The 19,930-nt window shown below is 34.1% G+C and overlaps 3 protein-coding genes across 5 annotated transcripts; 1 reads left to right on the top strand and 2 right to left on the bottom strand.

Moving 5' to 3' along the window:
* Window positions 1-60: 60 nt before the first annotated feature.
* LOC100373820 (cytochrome c oxidase assembly factor 5-like) lies at window positions 61-1,589 on the bottom strand. Its single transcript, XM_002736948.4, has 3 exons — window positions 1,279-1,589; window positions 501-596; window positions 61-412 (listed from the first exon to the last, which is right to left on the bottom strand). Exons 1-3 carry the CDS (start codon window positions 1,384-1,386, stop codon window positions 365-367), a joined length of 252 nt encoding a protein of 83 aa, XP_002736994.1. The 5' UTR covers window positions 1,387-1,589; the 3' UTR covers window positions 61-364.
* Window positions 1,590-1,661: 72 nt separating this feature from the next.
* On the top strand, window positions 1,662-7,224 carry LOC100374881 (protein unc-50 homolog A-like). 3 transcript variants are annotated; one of them, XM_006819199.3, is made up of 9 exons: window positions 1,662-1,812; window positions 2,706-2,753; window positions 2,955-3,162; window positions 3,402-3,427; window positions 3,702-3,767; window positions 3,902-4,022; window positions 4,710-4,852; window positions 6,469-6,570; window positions 7,026-7,224. In XM_006819199.3, the coding sequence occupies exons 3-9, from the start codon at window positions 2,957-2,959 to the stop codon at window positions 7,163-7,165; spliced, it is 804 nt and encodes a 267-aa protein (XP_006819262.1). In that variant the 5' UTR covers window positions 1,662-1,812; window positions 2,706-2,753; window positions 2,955-2,956; the 3' UTR covers window positions 7,166-7,224. The 3 variants fall into 3 exon arrangements, with proteins under 3 accessions (XP_006819262.1, XP_085354140.1, XP_085354139.1); XM_085498014.1 differs by lacking the exon at window positions 2,706-2,753 and having other exon boundaries at window positions 1,665-1,812; XM_085498013.1 differs by lacking the exon at window positions 1,662-1,812 and having other exon boundaries at window positions 2,711-3,162.
* Window positions 7,225-11,515: 4,291 nt separating this feature from the next.
* Window positions 11,516-19,930, bottom strand: LOC100373973 (short coiled-coil protein B-like). The gene is made up of 4 exons (XM_002736949.4): window positions 19,564-19,930; window positions 19,122-19,280; window positions 14,759-14,906; window positions 11,516-13,997 (listed from the first exon to the last, which is right to left on the bottom strand). The coding sequence occupies exons 1-3, from the start codon at window positions 19,622-19,624 to the stop codon at window positions 14,764-14,766; spliced, it is 363 nt and encodes a 120-aa protein (XP_002736995.1). The 5' UTR covers window positions 19,625-19,930; the 3' UTR covers window positions 11,516-13,997; window positions 14,759-14,763.

Genomic DNA, 19,930 nt, shown 5'->3' with positions numbered 1-19,930 from the left:
AATCATGATTTATTTTGTATCTAGAACTATGACATGCATGTACACGATTACAGTACTGGATTTACCAGTAGTAAAAGTTACTTTGTGATTTATTGGCTATAGATTGTGTACATTTTTCCAAAAATTACACAAACTGGAAATGTTTTTTGCAGCAGTGATTCAGATACACCCAAAATACGACAAATAATTAGAGAATGTTGTTTGGGAAAACTGAACTCCTGCTACAAGGCATATTAGGCTGGCCTCTGTATAAGCAGATGACATCAAGAAATGAGATTCAACATTAATTTTACTGTTAAATGCAAACACATGCAGTCGAAGTCGGTGGATACGCCACAGGTGACCCTCTTCATAGTAAACACAATCACATTAAATCACCTTTTCGTCCTCTGAACCTAGTTCGGTTGTCAAGCTGTGGAAAAAAAAAAAGTTTTATAGTAGCATAAAGCAGAATTTGTCAGAATTTGCTGTAAACATCCAGAAAGTTGGTTTTCACTTACCACAGATCTCTTGCATTCAAAAAATGCCACTCTGAGTGCATTGCATTCCTGATTGACCCTCCCTTCTTTGAGACATTCTCTTGGTGTCTTCCCCTCCTGTTAAATAGAATTATACAAACTAAGAATAGGAAAGAGTTCCATAAGCTCCCCTCACACTCCAGCCCCCCAATGTAATTCAATATGCCCCTCCAAATAATTAAAAGTGACCCAATGACTCGCATATCTTTGGGGCGAAGCTACGTTACAGAATGTTCTATGGACCATTCTACCATGTATTTCTATGGGCTCTGCAAGGAAATAGCACAAACTCAACTTTGAAGAAAGTAATTCTGAGCAATCGTATGTATATATAGGGGTAATCTTGTTTTCTGGGAGTTTTTGGCTTTTGTTTTCACCGTGATGGTTGCCAGGTGGTGAAAATGCCAGGATGTTCGCCCAAGGATACAATTGCAATGGAGGAGGGGTACCCGAGAGAGAGGCAAGGTTAGGATAATTGTTATGAGTGAGGGGGCCCTAGGTAACTCTTGCCTCAATATCATATTTTTTAAAACAATCGTAAACAGCCTTGATTGCTTCTTTATTATGATGTAACCCAGTTTTAGTTTCCATGGAAACGAATATGGCTGCATCTCTTCTTTCTCAGGATCTGAAATCTAACATTCAGTAAATTGCTAAATTCACGAGAAATAGTCCACAGCTCTGTCAGCATGACACCATACCCACCCCTCCCATCAACATGTCACCTCGGGCTTGGCGAGGTATTATCATGGATCCCCACCTTTCGTACGCAATCACTAGCAAGGAGGCACATCTTGAGGTCTTCCCTTGCTGCAGCACAAGGTCTTTTATCCTGTAACTCTGGCCTCTCATCCCAATATTTTGGCATTTTATCGGTACAATTCGCCCATGTGAATTCAAGTAAAAAAAATAACGCCGAACAGTAATCGCGGCTCTAAACAAACTACGTCACGTTTAAACGTAGGAAAAGGTAAGGTGTCAAAGAAACGTATTTGTTTGGCATCAGCTATTGAACCTCATGTGAAAGGAACATTGAAATTCGATGCGACGTTTTACATGGGCGCAGACATTTTGGATGATGGCTGCTGGGTAATGCGTGATATTTCTGCGCAGATCACGAATATGAGTCAGATAACTAAAACACGTCAACAGTTGGGACTCGTTGACTAAAATTGACTCAATTGATAACCAACGCGTTTGGATGTTATTAAGGGCGACAGACACCGTAACAAGACCCATTTCGCAGCGCTATCTCGACGTGATATTTGCGATATACTATTGGACATTTGAGAAGGTGGGTATCGACTTGTTCCAGTCTGGAGTTTCTAAAATTATCGTGCACCAGAATATGCCTGCAAAACTCTGATTATTATATCCGTTGAATTTCCCTGTATTTATTGTAATATTTACAAAACGAGAGTCACCTGTCTGATGACGTCGTATTATTTCGATAAAATATAGATTAGCGTAAAATACGACATGATACAGGAAACTTTCAGTTTTAGACTAGAATTCTAAATCAGATTTATATTATAAGTGATTTTTATATTTTTATTGATAACTTATTTCGCTATTTTTCAGTTATAATGTGCCAGAACATTACACTACGCCATGTGTAATCGTCTGCAGCTAACTTGACCCTGCAAAAGTCATATTTTGGAAGATTATAGGCTGGTAACTTCCTAATTTAGGGTCTTATTTACAAATAATATAATTCCTAGTATTACTAAAATGATTCTTTGGCAGACTCCAATAGCAAATTCAGTTATGATAAACATGTGCTCTGTCCTAATGAAAAAAAAAAAAATAATTAAATTTATCAGCTCTGATAAAATGGAAAAAAAAGGACTTCATTGTATGTGCGTGCCACAATTAGCAGTGAATATCCTCACAGTATCCCCAGTCATAAGATATAGAATGACTTAGCTAACTTTGACAGATGACAACAATGTTTAATTTTCTGACCATTTTAAAATATAATTCAGTAGCATAATTTTTTGAGTGGTCAAACTAACCATTATAGTCACATTAATAATAATTTATCATGGAGAGGTTCAATTCGGACAAACAAAAAGTTGACATGGTTTGGGGATGTTTTTGTATGATCCAAATTATTAATCTCCATGTTTCTGCTGTTTAAAGTTACATGTATATATGTAATGACATTGCTTTTTTTAATTTGTGTAGAAACAGTGGTATATATTACATTGGTGATGTTGTATGGTTTTGATTAAGGTAGGGTTAGGGGGTGATGGTACTTCAGGAACTTTTACTGGTTAAACATTCAATAAATCTAATTTTTGATCACAATGCATATTTTGGAGATGCAGATCAATATATCTAAAAAAAAAACATTTAACATAATCTATAAATGGGTCCCACATATTACATCATTATACACATTTGCCAATTGCAATACAATGTTAATTTTTACAGACATGTTCACAAATTCCATGTTGTTGACAAAAGTGGAGACGTCGCCACCTCCAAGTCCAACTGGAGTAAACAACCCCAGGATGCAGGCCAGGCACACAGCTGGGGCAAAAAGATACAAATACCTGAGAAGGATTCTCCGGTTTCGACAGATGGACTTTGAATTTGCTCTATGGCAGATGCTTTATTTATTTATTGCCCCACAAAAAGTGTAAGTATATTTTGTCTCCCCTTGAAAAAATATACTGATTTTTATGTTCCCAAATGTGAGAAGAAACTATTGCAATATTTATGAGAACTTTCATACAGACATAGCCTGTGAATATTTTGTTGCAATTCAATGTCAATGTAGACATTTTGGCAATAACGGTAGTTAGGATGCAATAATTATTGCCTACCATGTCAGGCTAATTCCAATAGTGCTATCATAAATGTTTATTTTGATTTCAGTTACAGAAATTTTCAATACAGAAAACGTAAGTAACTTTTTATGTCCTTTATTCTTCTCTTGTAGATGTACTTACATTATGTTCTTAATTTGGAAAGTGCAATATTTGATAATTGGTATTTTCAATCTCTAATCAAGGCCATGCTGCTGTTACTGTGCACATGCATACATGTACCTGATGTAACCATTAGGTTGGCCAACTTCTAATAAACCCAAAACTAAACATTTGTTCATATGTCTCTATCCAAACTTATTCGTTCACTGAATGCAGGCTTTAACTTGCTTTGTATTATTATTTTCAGAGACCAAAGATCAATGGGCTCGTGATGATCCTGCATTCCTTGTGCTACTTGCTATTTGTCTTTGTGGTAGGTATTTTTAAACTTGGACAATAATCAAAATGGCTTCAAAAGTGTGGTGCAATAATGCTATAAAAACGAAATTGTATTCCATTTTTTTTTTAGTTCATCTATTTGTATTTGATATATCATTTTCTTTACAGTGTCATCAATCGGCTTTGCTATTGTCCTAAAACTTCACATTGTAGCGTTCTTTAAATTTTTGCTTTGGGTGATATTTGTTGATTGTATTGGAGTTGGTCTTGTCATTGCAAGTATTCTCTGGTAAGTTTCCCATTTAATTAAAGTTACCGGGGGTAGTAGTTTTTTAACACAAGAATTTTCTGAAATTGTTGAAAGTTGTTTCTTTGTGATTGATTAATTCGAAAGCTAAAAAAACACTAATTTGTTAATTTATGAACCCCAAATTGTACGCATTTTAATCGATTTTTAATTTAAAATAGCCACTAGAGTGTAGTATTGCTACAGGGATACCACAAAGTAATTATTTACATGCAAACAAGTTTGTATACCCCCTCTTCTTCCTGTTTTTTCCCCAAAAACTTCTGAATGTATTTTGATCAAATTTAGAACATACAGTAGGTACTTTGGGGTAATTGTGCAGAAACAATTTGTTTTAGGGCTATGTCTTTGCATATTACCGGTAAGTAGCTAATTTGCCTATTAAATTCGCAAAATTAAATCTCAAAAACTTCAGAACAGATTTATCATCAAATTTGTTATATATTGGTGCTGAACGTCTCATGCCATTGTTACTTCACTGACTGTTTTGAATTTTCATTTGCTAGATATGTTTTTACAATGATTGCATATAGTTTGTGTTCACGCAAGAGTTTTGCAGCCATTAACTTTGATTCACAGATACAAGCAGATTTTGAGTTAGAATTTATCACAATTCAATAAGCCTTGGGTATTGCACTGTGATTAAATGACATAGTTCTATCTACCCAGGTTCATTTCCAACAAATATCTAAGGAGTTCCAGCAGTGATAAGCCGCAAGATGTTGAATGGGGATTTGCCTTTGATGTTCACCTCAATGCATTCTTTCCTCTTCTCATGATACTACACTTCCTACAACTGTTTTTCCTCAAACGTAAGTAGCGTTACTACCCATTGACAAATCTCTTGTTTTAGTGTTCAAGAAATACCCAACATGTACTGTGAAAACTAAAATTAAAATAATTTTTTAGAGATATAGGGTGTTATTGCAAGAGTAGATAAAATGCTTATTATTTGTTATCATGAAAGCTGTTATAAAACCCTTTTAATACTTGTTTTACCTTTTAAAAACACATTAGTAAAATTAACACTAACAAATGAAACTTCACTTTGGCAACAGGCAATATATACCTTGTGTTCGTCAATATTCTGATATCTGAAACCATTGATACTGCTTATAATCAGGTCTGAGGATACCATAACTACTCAACAGTCTATGAAAAAACATGGCAAATCTGAGCTTAGGAATTGGTCAAGCATGTTAAAACATTCCCTCATGTTAAAACTAAGTTGAAGTATACATATATTTCATAGCAAACCATTTTTTTTATATCAAACCTTTTATATATATATAAGGTCTTTTTTTTGCAATCAAAGGCCTGTGGCCCAAAATACATAAACTATAACTAAAATATAAAGTAACAATATAGTGTTTATAAATTTCATAACGTAATTTAAGGGAAAGAAAAAAAAAAGGCTGCAAAAGATTTGAATTCATTTCTGTCTTCAGTCAATAACAAGGTTAAAAGCTTCTCATATGAGGGCGGGGTAAAATAATATCTAGGGATGTATGTTTTCCTAAATTCATCAAAGAAGGGACGAATCAACAAAAAGTGTAATTTATCTTCAACTTCTATGTTTTCACCAAGTGGGCAAAGGCGTTCAACTCTTGGGATATCATTTCGCCTGTCGTTTTTTATCCTAAGACAAGAAGAGCAATGAAAATGGGATAACATAAACCTATGATAGGGAATAGAATTAGCAAACAAATAAGGCTCTGGCTCATATTAAACCATTACTATTCAACATTGCTGTTAGAACCTAAAAAAGTAAGTTAGTTATTTTGTGTGTTTGTCTGCAGTCTAGATGATTATTTGTTTTGTTTTGATTCTTCCTCCATCCATAGCACTGTTTACTTTCCCTCAATGTTTTTTTATTAATTAATTAATTAATGTTTAACCATAAGTCCAAAAAGAAAAACTTGTAACATTCTGTAAACATTTTAGAAGCCAATAAATACAAAAATCTACTGAATAATTGCATGGTCAAATTTTGAGCGGGTGGGGGGGGGGATGAACTTTTGAGGTTTTACGACTTGTCGTTGCATAATGTGTATTACACAGTCACAGTAAAATTTAAATAGAGCATTTACCAACATTGCAACAAGCTGACATCATATGCAAATGTCACACTATAAAATACTTTATTTTAGCTGGAATTAATTTTTGCTAAAAAATAACTTTTTGGGTGTTGTGAATAGGGTTTATTTTCACAGAATTTTGAAGAGTTGAATATAAAATACAGGAAAAATAGTATATTCACTTGATTTCATTTTATGGCCTTGAAGACACTATACTGTCTAAATAGGATATTCAACCTAATTATTCAAGAAACAGATGTATAATATTGTCCTATTGTAAGTGGACCACACATAAATAATAATGCCCAGGTATTATCTACATCCTTATGTATTTATTCTATTGATTTCAGCTGTTATTGTCCATGATTGGTTCTTTTCCTATTTCCTTGGTAACACGCTTTGGGTGATTGCAATTGGTTACTATATTTACATAACGTTCCTTGGATATAGTGGTGAGTATTCCAGCTGTGCACAGTTTTTATCTTCCTAATGCAGAGTGTTCTGTGTATGTCTGTCTTCCAATGACACCTCAAATAGCAAACAACATAGTTTGCCATTGGAAAAACTTTAACTTCACTAGATTCTAGATTTTTGATTTTATTTAATTAACAACTTGTGTTGTTGTGACAAAATCAGAAACAAAACATACAATACCTCAGTTGAGTTGATATAAAAAGTATGACATCTTATATTGTACACAAGTTGTACGTAATTGACAACAAACATTGTAGTACTTGTAAGTCACTTGTGTCTACAGTATTACATATATACATATTATTATACAAGGGTACTATTATTCAACTTCACTAGAACTAACCATGATGGTCTCAATGAATATTTTACTGTAATTAACTGAAAGTGAATGTTGTGCATTAAAACTATATTATTACTGCTTTGTTTTTTTCAGCATTACCTTTCCTGAAGAAAACTGTAGTTTTGTTGTACCCGCCGATGTTGGGACTTTTTTCTTTGTATGTCTTGTCTCTTCTCATGCACTGGAATCTGAGTAAAGGGCTGATGGATTTCTACGAGTACAGAGTCCTGTAAGGAATGTGAAAGGACTGACAAGGAAAACAAAACAAACAGTACCCTGTGTAACTTGAAAATATGAAAAACTTACCATTACGGATATTTGAATGCAAGTTACGCAAGTATCCATAAAGAGGTGGAGAGTTCCAAGAATTATTTATAAATATTTTTATGTTGAGTGTATAAGACAAAAAGTGTCTTGTATAGGTAAGATTTGGGAATGGGGGTTATAGTGGAATTATGGTGTAGTAAGTATGAATCACAATTTTGTATTTATCCTGTATTCCACAAGGTGGCATGTTAGATTCACCTGATCCTGTAGGAAAAAATACATATTTGGCTGTCATAGGCTCACTTAATACACCTTTGACTGATGTACTGTCTACACCTGGAAATGCTGTCAAATAATTCACTTCTAATGAAGTACTATGTTTGCTCTATTAGAAGTGCTTATGCTTTGGGGGACATTACAGGTGTATGAGGAAAATAAATCATATTGTAATTATGTCGTATACAACACATGTAATTTTTGGTTTTTAAGTGATTCTATTGAAGATATACTTCTAAGAGAGCAAATATGGTCCCTGAATTCTTGAATGTTAATTTTTTGACTATTTACTGTAATAGCAAATTTCGCAGTGACAACAATAATTTTCTCCCAATTTGCATGCTTTATGATTTGATAATCTAAGGGCATGTACTGATGTGCTCCAGCATGATAGTATAAAATATCAGATACGACTGGGTAACATCAAAATTTGTCTTTTATTTGATTGACTCTTGGTAATCATAATTTTATCAGTCATTATGAATACATTACTTTCTGTTAAAGGGATACTTACTACAATATGCTGTTACTTTAAAAACAATTTTATTTTTATTTTCAGTAGGAAAGATTTATTGCTTATCTGGTCTAGGAGGAGGGTGTGTTTTGATACATATGTGCTATTCTACTTAATGGAAATCATTCAGTTATACATGTCTTGTACCGGTATATAAATTGTACGTATGGTACATCAAGCCTATTTTACTCTAGACACTGTAAATTGAAATATTCATCAGGTGAAATCTTTGAATGTGTCTTTTAAAGTAGTTTCAGCAGCATAATTGTTTGAAGCCTTTGGTATGTAAAGTATTATACATATTAAACATAATAAACAGTTACCATTTTGGCAAGATAGTTGCGTCAGAAGTTTGTTGTCAATAGCCAAAATTACTTTCCGAGTATTTCCTTGGATTTATTTGTGATTGATTGATTGATCATTTAATCATCAACTCTCACTCAGGATTAAGTTTTCCTGTTAGATGATCGAATATGGTCGTATCACAAAATCGATATGACATTAAAGGGTGGTGGTCGTCACTCGATGTATGCGCCAGATATGGGTCTCATAAGACAGTGACTTTGACTGTTGCGCAAACCAATGTGTACATACTGAGAGGTTACCAAGCTTTAATTTGGTGATTTTTTGGGGGTTTATTGTAGTGCAGGCAATAATAATATATAAAAATTTCAGGTTTCGATCAGTATAACTCAAATTAAACTAGTGAAAAGTTAATGGTTCAATGTAATTGTATATGCCCCTCTAAATACATGTTCCGAAGGTGGGACATATACAATTGAAATGAGGGAAGGGTACTGGAGGAGCAGGGCTAAGGAACTCTTGTATTTAGCATTTTGCTGGCATTACAATTTTTATTAGGTAAGAACACTACAAACATTTTTATTTCTTTGACTCGCAAATGAAAGCAGTTTACAGTATTTTACTTTTGCAAGTGGGATATTAATTTTAAGATTAAATTAACGAAAATGTGTTTTTCACATTTTAACCTAAAACGATGTGAAGTAACCAATACGTCACATTCATTAAAAAAAATACTGTTGTGGGACTAAAATAAACTATGCAAGATAAAGAATTCTTACAGCTTTTGATCAAACGATTGGCTGTATATGCTTTATTGTTCGTGGTATTATTGATGTGATTGCAATCAATGTATTCCACTGAAATAAAATTAAATAAACTGTTATCTTCCGAAGACGCTCATCTACCTTGACCTCTATTTTAACTTGCTTATCACAGCTAGTAATTAGTGCCAAATTAGTGACAGATATACAATGTCTTGTATTTGTTCTGTTAGAAGCATATCCCTAATACAAGTGAACATAAACCAACAGTTGCATGGATTATTAAATCTATAAGTAAGATATTGTACATTGGATTTAAAGCACAAATTTTAAAAACTGAACGCTTTCTATTTCATCAATTTGTGGTACCTGCCATTAGAGACAAAATAATACTGCAGTTCTCCAGATGGCTTCACACATAGTTTACAGAGTGCCCTTGTCAAAATTTGAAAAGTTGTTGTGTCTTCTTTTAATAAAGCCTATCATTCCAAAGGCTTTCCTAACAATAATTTCATAACGCACAAACAGAAGAGCAGAGAGTGTAAAGGCACACCTGATGTGGCACACAACATGGTGGCAAAACCATTAATAATCGCACATCAAGTTCTGTTTGAACTTGTGCAACAACAAAGGGTATGTTGTCGATAGTATCTGTGATAAACTCCACATAACTGTCTGAATTCGCTGATTGGATCAACCTTTGATAAATTCATGTTGTGATACAGTAGTTCCCAGACATGCTGAAAACAGGGGAACACAACTTGTATATTAACAGCAATACAGGTATGTGATGGAAATTATGACTTCAGATTTGACACCTGATTTATAAACTGGTGGCATTGACAAATTTAATAAGTATGGGGGAAAAACACCTGTTGTACATTATACCTAGTGTAGGTATATCATAGAAAGTTCACTAGCACATTCTTTCAGCAAAAAAATAGACTAGGTTCTGCCCCACGATATCTCGAGAAGCATTCATCGATTTCGTAAAAAATCTTTTTATACTCTTGAGCATACAGGATTGGTTTAGGGTTCAAATATGTGCATACTAATTACCCAATTTACATAAATTAGCAACAAATACTGCAGGATCCAATAATTAGATTTCCAAAAATGTACATCATTGTTATATGGTTGAAATGTCCAAGTTACTTACCCATTTTCAGCATTGCTGTCATCCATGACAGAGCAGAGCTGTTTATATAGGTGATAGTTCATCCGTCAACAATTTCATTTTCGACGACTACTTGAAAACTAACAAATCAATTGTTTTGATACTTGGTACCTGGGATGACCTCTGTCAGATTTGTTCATTTCATAACGATAACTTCAATTCTATTTTTGGGGGGAATATTTTGGGTAAAAAATTATATTTCAACTTCTTCCTGAAAACTACCGACTCAACTGCCCCGATACTTGGTATGTAGGTACTCTTAAAAAAATACCAGCCCAGGTCAATTGATTTGATATGTAGGTTATTTTTGTAAACAATTTACTCTTGACTTGGCCACCACAATGTTCTTGTAGGACAGTGGAGCTATTTGACTGACAGTTCACTTGTGTATAAACATGCCATACATGCACATTCCCAGTTATCAAATCTAAGTTATATAGTTTTATTTATAGTCATATAGTATGAGTACTTGTCCACATTGACAGATATTGCTCTGAAACAGCATTAATCAAAACAAAATGGCCTCCATTCAGCCATTTTGAATTGGATCGTCAAACCAATATATCTGTACATGTATGATGAATATATAAACTTTGAACACTGTCAGAGATATGGCACTAGAACCACAAAATGGATGCTAGCCTGCCATTTTGAATCTGCTCTGACAAACAAAATGTGCACAATGTTCAATGTATAAACCAAATTTGATAATCCATCTGAACAACTGAGAAATGCTTGATTTTGATGATTTTTCAGTTAAAAAACAGCCGCCATTCGGCCATCTTGAATCAGATCTTGAAAAAATTAGATGTGCATATGTATAATATGTGTGATGTATTTGTGAAGTTTGAATGTAATTGTACCAGGCATATCTAAGATATGCACAGATGTCAATCCACAAGTCCCAGTTTTTTGGACTGTGTCCAAACGGTGACTAATTAGACCACTTAATGATACATTTTTGTGTCTTGTTGGCATGGGATACAAAAATCATAGATGATGTAATGGTACAATCAAATTGTTTCCCCATGTTGGCATCAGCCTCAATTCTGTGCATCTCTATTTTAATCTCTTAGAAAGGCAATGAACTTGGCTACAAAGAGTTGGATCATTTTTGGCTCAATGAGATCAACCAAGCATTTCTTTGTATTAATGTTTAGAAACACAGAAGTAATTATATTTATGACTGGTATTGTGTCAATAATGGGGTAAAAACATTCAAGACTATGGAGCTTCATACTCCATCAGTTCACTAACGCATAAATGCAAAATCATGACAAATATCTTGGGACACAATTATATTTTATTTGTTGCATAAAGTGAACAAAATAAATAAAGGAATATATATATATAAAAAAAACTTAATGCTCGATTCATTAAAAAAAACTTTTAGTACAGACATACCAGTAGTATTAGGCAGATAGTGCTAATCACAAAATCTGTGATAGATTCAAAGTAAAGAAACTGCAGTCTATTAAAACTGAGATACAGTACAAATGTGTATGATTTGTTGCAAATGCCAATATTATTTGTAAGGATTAAATGACATTTGTCACTTTCGTTTCTTTACATTCGAAAGTACAACAATGTGTCTGTGATGGAAATAGAAAACTTGTTGTACACTACAACCATACTATTTTTGCCTATTCTAAGTAGCACTTCCAAATTATCGCAATACTACTTGATAAAAAAAACTAGTAAATTTCTTAATTTCACTAAAACTTTTTAATGTACCAGGAACAATAATAAGTAGCAGTTGTGAGTTATATTTCGTGATCGGCACTTGGCACAAAAAAAATCTGAAAATGATTGAATTCTTTTTGCACTTTCAATAAATAAATAAATTTCACAGCGAGAACAAAGCGTATATATTCATGGTTATATAGTATTAAAACAAGGAATGAAATGGTGGCACCTTAATGTGTTGTGATCAAAATAGAAATAATCAGGAAGTGTGAAATAGGTGGATTATATGAACTGACAATTTTCAAGTACTATGAAAGAAAAGGTGGCTACTATAATGTGAATGTGAAAACATGGGCAAATTCTCAATAATTAATGAAGGCATCAACATACAGTGGATGGCAGAAACCTGTACCTTCATGCATAAACTCATTTATAAATACTGACCCTCTGCTCTCACTCAAATATGTAATTATGATTGGCTCAAAAACATTCTCTACACCCATACTGCACGCACTGCGACTGGTTACTTGTTCGAATTAAAACATTTACTAATTACATGACATTGAATTATACTGGCTACAATACCATTGGCCAATTAAAAATCCAACAACCATTTTGAATTTATAAAACGTTTCTGCCACCAACTGTATTCATTTCCGTCATTATTCATTGACCTTGTTCTTGAAAGTAAAACATTCCATTATGTTAGAAGTTTGTGTGTCGGTGGAAATCAATGTACTACACCTACATAGACAGTGAGAAAACATTTTTTAAATACGAATAAAAAGAATTGGCCTCAAAATCCCTTTAAATTTTGAACAGGTTTCAGTTCAAAGGAAAGTTCACCTTGTTAAAAGGAGATCTCTAATTGAAATCAAGTCTAATGTATGGAGGCTAGGTTGACAGGGGCTAAGAGCTACAGTAGAATCGCACTACATTCAAATTTGTGATTCTGATAGTGAGGGCACACTAACAATAAAACAAATCATTATAGATCTACAAATGTGTCCTATGTGAATCGTGTAGTGCAACCTCACCAAAAATCCAATATTATTATCTATGAGTACGTTCACTGGAATACTACTTGTGTTCTTTAACACTTGATATATTGCGATTTCTTAATATCATTTGCCTCAAAAATGATCTGGAATGGGGAAAAATTACTCCCCTGAAAATGAACTTTTAGCTGTTTTTTCATTAAATAAACTGACTGCATGCATTTTCTCTGGCAATACAGTAAATTAATTACATTTGCAAATGCCGCCATGTAGTGAGTAAAACTGAACAACTAATTTACAACATGATCAGATTTATCCATAAGTACTTTAAATTGTAACTATCAATCTATTTATCGTTTACATCAGAGAAACAAGACTACCACTAAAGTTCAACATCTGTACACAAGACTACCGATGAATTACTAATTAAGTGAAATACATGACTGTACATGCTGTAGCGATGCAGCTATATCCTGCAAGAAGCACTGCAGTTTTTTGCTGTCACAGTAGCATTCGTCGCACACATGCCTCACCAAAGCTACTGTATCTGTCAAACTGTCAGTTGGTCATGGAAGATGTTCATAGCGTACCTCTCAACAAGGTTCACAATAAGCGAGCCAATTTATGTTGATAACTTGAGGCATTTGTCGTGAATGGTGCATTGCGAGGTAAGCTGCTGTGAATATAATCAATACGCGACTTCATACTAGACTTCCACATGTATACCGTGAAGAAACTTACACCAACCCACAGAGAGAACGTCTGACAAATATTGCACATCTTAATCAATAAACAATGTCTTTTTTTGTAAAATGTCGATGTAAAAAGCTTTTACGAGAAGCCAAGGAAATAGAGAGAGTCTGGAAGCGCACATTAATTACAGAGAACACATTTGGAGCAATGCCGTAAACGGAACATAAGCAAAGATGATGGATGCAGCATTTCATCCCCACTCTCTGCAGTACAATGATCCAATTGTTTGTAATTTTGGTTCAATCCATTGGGGGTGAAACGTCACAAGAATATTTCATCTGGAAAGGTGTGTATTATTTGGCTTCTTCAACGGTGGTTATCAATGACGTCCTGAAATGTAAGCAGATATAAGGATACTTGTATTAAAAATAAATTGATATTCAAAACAAGAATGTAATTGGTTGAGCAACAGCTGAATCATCATCGGCATCACAATAACAGACTTAATTTCAGGTAAAATAACACACTAGGTCCTATTTAGAAATTACAGTGTGTCATCGTTAAACATTATCAGACAATACACGTAGAGTATTACCGTTACTCTATTGCTTTCTATTGGTCCTGAACCTACGGTTTGATGTTACTTTGGTAGCAACAAATCATTCAATTTTTCAGTGTTTTCAGCAGGGTTTGTTAGGTATTTATTATGATATAAGAAAACTCACATGTAATAAAGCATATATCAAAATTAAACATTTGTTTATGATTTACTCAGTAATGTTATCTATGTATCTCAGTACAAATCCAGAAACTCGTTCATGTTTAGTCAGCGAACAATTCAGGTTTGGGGAATAAAATAATATTACTGATTGAACACCTAGCATATGTTGATTCATCATAATAACATGCACACTATCTCGCACAGAGTTGACTCCTCATCCATTTGCTGTGGGTTGTTCATTCCTCCTATTATATTAGAGGCAGATAACAGCATGTGTGAATAAAGGCATATTCATGGTAATTTTTCAAGTATAGAATCCATAAGTACGAAATAGCTTCTTGCATACATAATTCTGGCTGACATAGCCAAGATGTGTTATCCCAAATGAGTGACCATGTGATAAAGAAATGTAATAAATACAGCCACTTACTGTAGTCACTTTTTCTTACTCTTAGGAGAAGTGGTTTGGAACACACTGGATGCAGACATCAGGTTCTCAATGTATTGTCCAAGCACTTGGTTTTCAGATTTCAGTTTAAGGTTCTCTTCCTTCACACCATCCACACGTGCAGATAAATCTACGTGCAAATCAAAATTTTAGAATCAATTACACGGTAGCCTAACTGAGGGACGGTTTGTTCAACCTCCAAGGATTCAGAATGGAAATTTAGAGAGGAAACCTAGACTATATGTTGTCTATTATTGTGAGACTTTAAAAAATTATAAATAATAGACTAGTAAACCGGTCTGGAGGGCTGTGGGCGAGCCTTACCTAAGAGTCAGTGTGTGCATGCAAGTTTCCATGGTAATGTACTGAAGTCGTGGAGACAGCCAATCAATAATGACATTGAGCCAATCAATTCTCTGCTGTCTACACATTTACGTAGCAATTCACCATTCTTGAGTACACTGGGAAAGGCGTGATTGCAGGCTACATGTAGGTTCACTAGTGTATTCATGAGTAATAGTACAATTATAAAGTGTACTGCTGTCCATATCAAGTCAATTAGTAGTTTCAGCATATCAGAGAGTACTAACAAATCCTGGCCCCCTTTAGACTGAATAGAATTTTTCTAGTACCTTTCATGATCTTGTATGATTTGATAAATGAGCAGCATGTCACAGTTCATAATATAAATTTTAAAGTTGGTACGAGCAGACTGATTATTTGTTTAGCAATAAAACAATAACAATGAGTTTTAAACAGTAAGCCACAACTGCAAAGTTAGTTTTACAAAAATCGATTTATCATTATGCTGTTAAAAAAAAGAATATTGAAATCCAACATTATTTTCTTTTATTTGTTTAAAATAATTACAGCATTTTTGAAAATTATTTGGACAGTCATTTAGCTTAACATTTGCTTTGTTCTATACCTGATGGCACTACTTGACAGATGGAATGCTATATGCCTATGGGATTCACCATTTCATAGGGGTGGTCAACACGATGATCTACAAAACTAGAGCATACATTCAATAACTATTTTATAAATTTATTGTGTATCTACATTGCATGTTATTCAAGAAATGTTATAATTTTGTAACGATTAAATAATCAGTTCGTGCTTTACCCTTGTCTAGTAAGATAATGAAATTATCTAAACTGTGTGAACGCCAATGGAACAGTGCCATCAAGTCTAAATTGGACAAAACCAACCAACCAAAGTTGCAAGCCATCATGACAACGGACTGTCGGAATAATTTTTAGAACTGCTGTACATGCAAGTCAGTTTTCTTTCCAGCAAAATGCTAAAGCATTGTGCCTAATTTGCATTTAAAACAAGGGTTTACCCGTTTTTTCTTCTTTCAAATTTAAGTTTTTGTCTTCAAAATACTCAAGCATCAGATATATTATGCTTGAAAAGGCCTTGGGAAAACTCTGATAGTTGTAATTTTGCACAGCCTTACACTATGTAATGACTATAGGAATTTTTCACCAGTACACTGTAACATTAATCTTTGATGTCTATGCAGGAGTGCCTTAGGCAAGTAATAACTCTCTAATATTAATAACATTTAATGAAACCACCAGCCTCCAGTGTGTACACTGTTAAAAAGTCTTTTACAATGAATCATATGTATATACTGCTTATATGAAATGTTCAGACAGTGAATTATTTGTGTTCAAGTCTTCCCATACAACTGTAATACTAAACCTATGTCACAAAACTACAACTGTCAAATATTTAAATATGCTCCAATATAGATGTTTAATAATGATTGATTACAGTTGTATGAGCATGTACTCAGACAATCAATTAATTAAAACTGCATTATTATAATGAAGTAATGCCTTAGATTTGAAGATCACGTATTGACTTAGTTGAAGTCTTCAATCAATTTACTGTTTAATCAATAAATTAATTTTAATGCACTAATTCATTAAATACATAAGCGAATAATGAAATTTATACAAATAGCAGATACTACACAGAAAATTATAAGACAATATATGTATGTTTGGCGAAAATATGTATGTTAAATTCTGAATTGGAGTCAGTGTCTCATATTACCCTTACTGGCAGAGGCAAATTTGTTCACAATAGCTGAGCAAATAACCTAGACTACTGATATACAATATACATTCCATGAGGCACAGACTTTTGTTACCGTATTTATCCGAGTAAGCGCCCATGCCTGGGCACTTGTTCGGCTTTAGTGTCATGGACAATGAAACAAATGTTGCAATATTGTAGCAACCCATAACCAGAAGGAATCAAATTGAGCTTTATAAATCAATAACTGGGGCCAGCAATTTTGCAATGTCAAGAAAATTATTCTTCTGTCGTTGGGAAATAAAAATTCTTGCTATTTCAAGCCCACCTCAATATCCATATAGTGAGACATTCCAACTGCTGAATGGTAACTTTCCATATGATTGATGAGCGTCTAGTCTGATAAGAAAGCAATGTTGACTTGATCTCTATGATGAAACACTAGTAGTGATGTCATTCTTAGCCAATCAGTAAAGCAGATGCTTAAAGGTTAAAAATGATTGACAGGTGGTGAACAGAAGCATTGTTTTCCATTGTAGCAGAGTCGTTTGCCGTGACCCCATTTTTCTTGTCTCTTTATTCTGGTTAGACATGAATTAATTAAATAGCCAAGCTAAATCCATGGATTAAATGTGCTAAGTTCAAATTGAGTGCGACAACATCAACAAACTTCAGGACAAAGCTGTAGTGATTTTGTTCGACAGCCGCAGTGACGCAGACTTGACTTTGAGGATTCTGACTTTTACAAAGATGGCAATGAATTTTCGAATAACTATGAAATTTCGTAATTTTTACTGTGTAAATTATTATTGATCTTGTATGACTGTTGATCTGGTATTTGTCAAATATTTTTACACAGTTTTACCCTGAGACTTTTGTTCATTTTGAGTTCATGTGTATTGGGCATGTTTGTCAGTGGGGTAATCCTAATTCAAATGATTCCTCATTGTCGACTTCTAAATAAATTATTTTACTTCTAATGTTGCATATTGTTCATTTATTTTTGTTGATTTTTTTTCATTTACCATTCTACCTCCTGTCGCAGTTTGATCTGCGTGTTAAAAATGTTCGTGAATTTTTGTTTTTTGCAGGGGATGTTCGGGTATACGCCCACCCTTTTTTTTCGTCCATTTTCCATGTTAAGGACCTTCGGCGCTTACTCGGATAATCACGGTATTTATGCTTGAGTTTTGATGTATTTTTGACCATAATTCACATACTGCCACAGGAAATCAAATTCAGCAGTATGTGTCAATAATCAAGTTATATATTTTGTAGTAAAAAACAGGATTCACAGTCATTTCTTGCCAAAACACAAACCTGTTTCACCAATTATGCAATAAAGAGGTTCATATCCATCAATAACAAACCCAGGACACTGAATGACACTCGGACTGTTTGGCTAAAAAAGGTTTTGCTTATCCCCATCACAATGGTTTATTGATGTACAAAATGTTATGAATTCATATGGAAGTTAGTATTCCGATTGAGAAATCCAGCAACGGTGTTGTGACACCAGTCTAATCTTTAAAAAAAAATGCTGCGGCAATGTGATTTTTTTTTTGGACATCAAGCAACTATTTGTGCATGCATCAGCAAGAAATTGTGGTAAAAGTTCTTCAGGGCCCCTCACAGTTACCAATAACTAACCCTAACCATGCCTCTCCCCCCATTTTAATTGTATATATGCCGTACCTTCAAGACACGTACAGTTATCTGGAGGGGCACTTACAATTACATTGGGGGTGCTAGGGTTCTTTTCGATAATGCACCACCAATGACCATTGGAATGGCTTTAGTTCAAAGACATCAACTGTTTTAAATAACAGCATCATATCCATACATAATTGCAGGCATATGTACTCAGCATGGTATAGAATGTTGCCATACACTGTATCAGAATAATACATGAAAACACCTTTTTAAATCAATTTTACCAAGACTTTTGGTTTATAAACGATTTCCACTTACTCTGAATGGTTTAAAATTCATCTAAAATTGCGGCTCTGCAATGCTTCAGCTTGCATCATTGGATATTGGAAAATGGAATTTGATTGGCCCGCCCATTGTTTACATAAACATTATCAGAGGTGCTAATCATATTCACTATACATAACATTGTCTGTCTTGAAAAGATGCATTGTCACACTGGCAACTGTGGGGTTAGTGGACACCCAGAATTAGTTCTTATATACAAATAAAAAATAATAATACATATAAATGAGATTACATAAGGTGATAAAAATGCACCAAGTTAAATTAGTATTTCAGTAAATTTTACTACTAACATACTCACCATCTAACGTGTTCTGTAACTCTAGAACTTGACAAATGAGCCTGGCTTTTTCTTCAGCTTCATCGTCAGTTATTTTATCATCACTACAAGTGCTGCTTGGGGTACTAGCAAACTGACTCCCCATACTACTGCTTTGCCGCATTACACTGCGAACTTCACCTATGAACGAACAAGTGGTTTACTATTAATTTACAGGGCGGATTATAACGTGTTATTATATCATAATCGATCCCATTAATAATAAGTACATATTAAAAATGAAATTAATAAAAGTCAAGGTCACTGGAAAAATATGAAAAGCGTTTAATCAAATTCCGGAAATAATGACATTACGGTCAATTTTATGACTCCGACTTGAGTCCTGAATCATCCGTTGACCGCCAGACAATACGATTACTACGACGTTTTAGTTTGATACTAAACTTAACCGAGGCTAACCTACCTTGCTCACTGTCATCTGACAAAGACACATTAAACATCGCACCATTTCCAGCACCACTCATCGTGATCTTTGAAAGCGTTTAATTTGAAGAAATATCTAGTCTAGTCAGTCAGTCTATTTGTATGCAGGCCGCCAGCGCCTTCCGGTTTTTCCTAACGACGTCTGTTAGAACTGCCACTCTACTATGAATTTTTCTACTTCATGCGAGGTAACCTAGGCGTAAATACTCGTGCTTGGTTAGTCCAATATCTGTGCCGTTTCTATCGGTCGCGAAATCTCTCCAGCAAAGGCTAAATTTAGTAACAAAACACGGGAATTTAATAAAACCTCTCACCACCGTCGGCCATCTTGCCAGTAATGACGTCAC

This window comes from Saccoglossus kowalevskii, chromosome 4 (assembly GCF_978046115.1).
Source record: "Saccoglossus kowalevskii chromosome 4, keSacKowa6.1, whole genome shotgun sequence".
Taxonomy (NCBI): domain Eukaryota; kingdom Metazoa; phylum Hemichordata; class Enteropneusta; family Harrimaniidae; genus Saccoglossus; species Saccoglossus kowalevskii.
The sequence above is the reverse complement of the archived record's forward strand: the minus strand, read 5'-3'. Positions and strand labels throughout refer to the sequence as shown.

Excerpts from the sequence above, each read along its gene's own strand:
- LOC100373820 (XM_002736948.4), bottom strand. The coding sequence starts at position 1,386 with ATGCCAAAATATTGGGATGAGAGGCCAGAGTTACAGGATAAAAGACCT. Across the intron at positions 597-1,278 it reads CTAGTGATTGCGTACGAAAG|GAGGGGAAGACACCAAGAGA; the intron begins GTGGGGATCCAT and ends TCTATTTAACAG. Across the intron at positions 413-500 it reads TTGAATGCAAGAGATCTGTG|CTTGACAACCGAACTAGGTT; the intron begins GTAAGTGAAAAC and ends TTTTTTCCACAG.
- LOC100373973 (XM_002736949.4), bottom strand. The coding sequence starts at position 19,624 with ATGAGTGGTGCTGGAAATGGTGCGATGTTTAATGTGTCTTTGTCAGAT. Across the intron at positions 19,281-19,563 it reads GTCAGATGACAGTGAGCAAG|GTGAAGTTCGCAGTGTAATG; the intron begins GTAGGTTAGCCT and ends GTTCGTTCATAG. Across the intron at positions 14,907-19,121 it reads GTTACAGAACACGTTAGATG|ATTTATCTGCACGTGTGGAT; the intron begins GTGAGTATGTTA and ends ATTTGCACGTAG.
- LOC100374881 (XM_085498013.1), top strand. The coding sequence starts at position 2,828 with ATGCATATTTTGGAGATGCAGATCAATATATCTAAAAAAAAAACATTT. Across the intron at positions 3,163-3,401 it reads TTTATTGCCCCACAAAAAGT|TTACAGAAATTTTCAATACA; the intron begins GTAAGTATATTT and ends TTTTGATTTCAG. Across the intron at positions 4,853-6,468 it reads ACAACTGTTTTTCCTCAAAC|CTGTTATTGTCCATGATTGG; the intron begins GTAAGTAGCGTT and ends TATTGATTTCAG.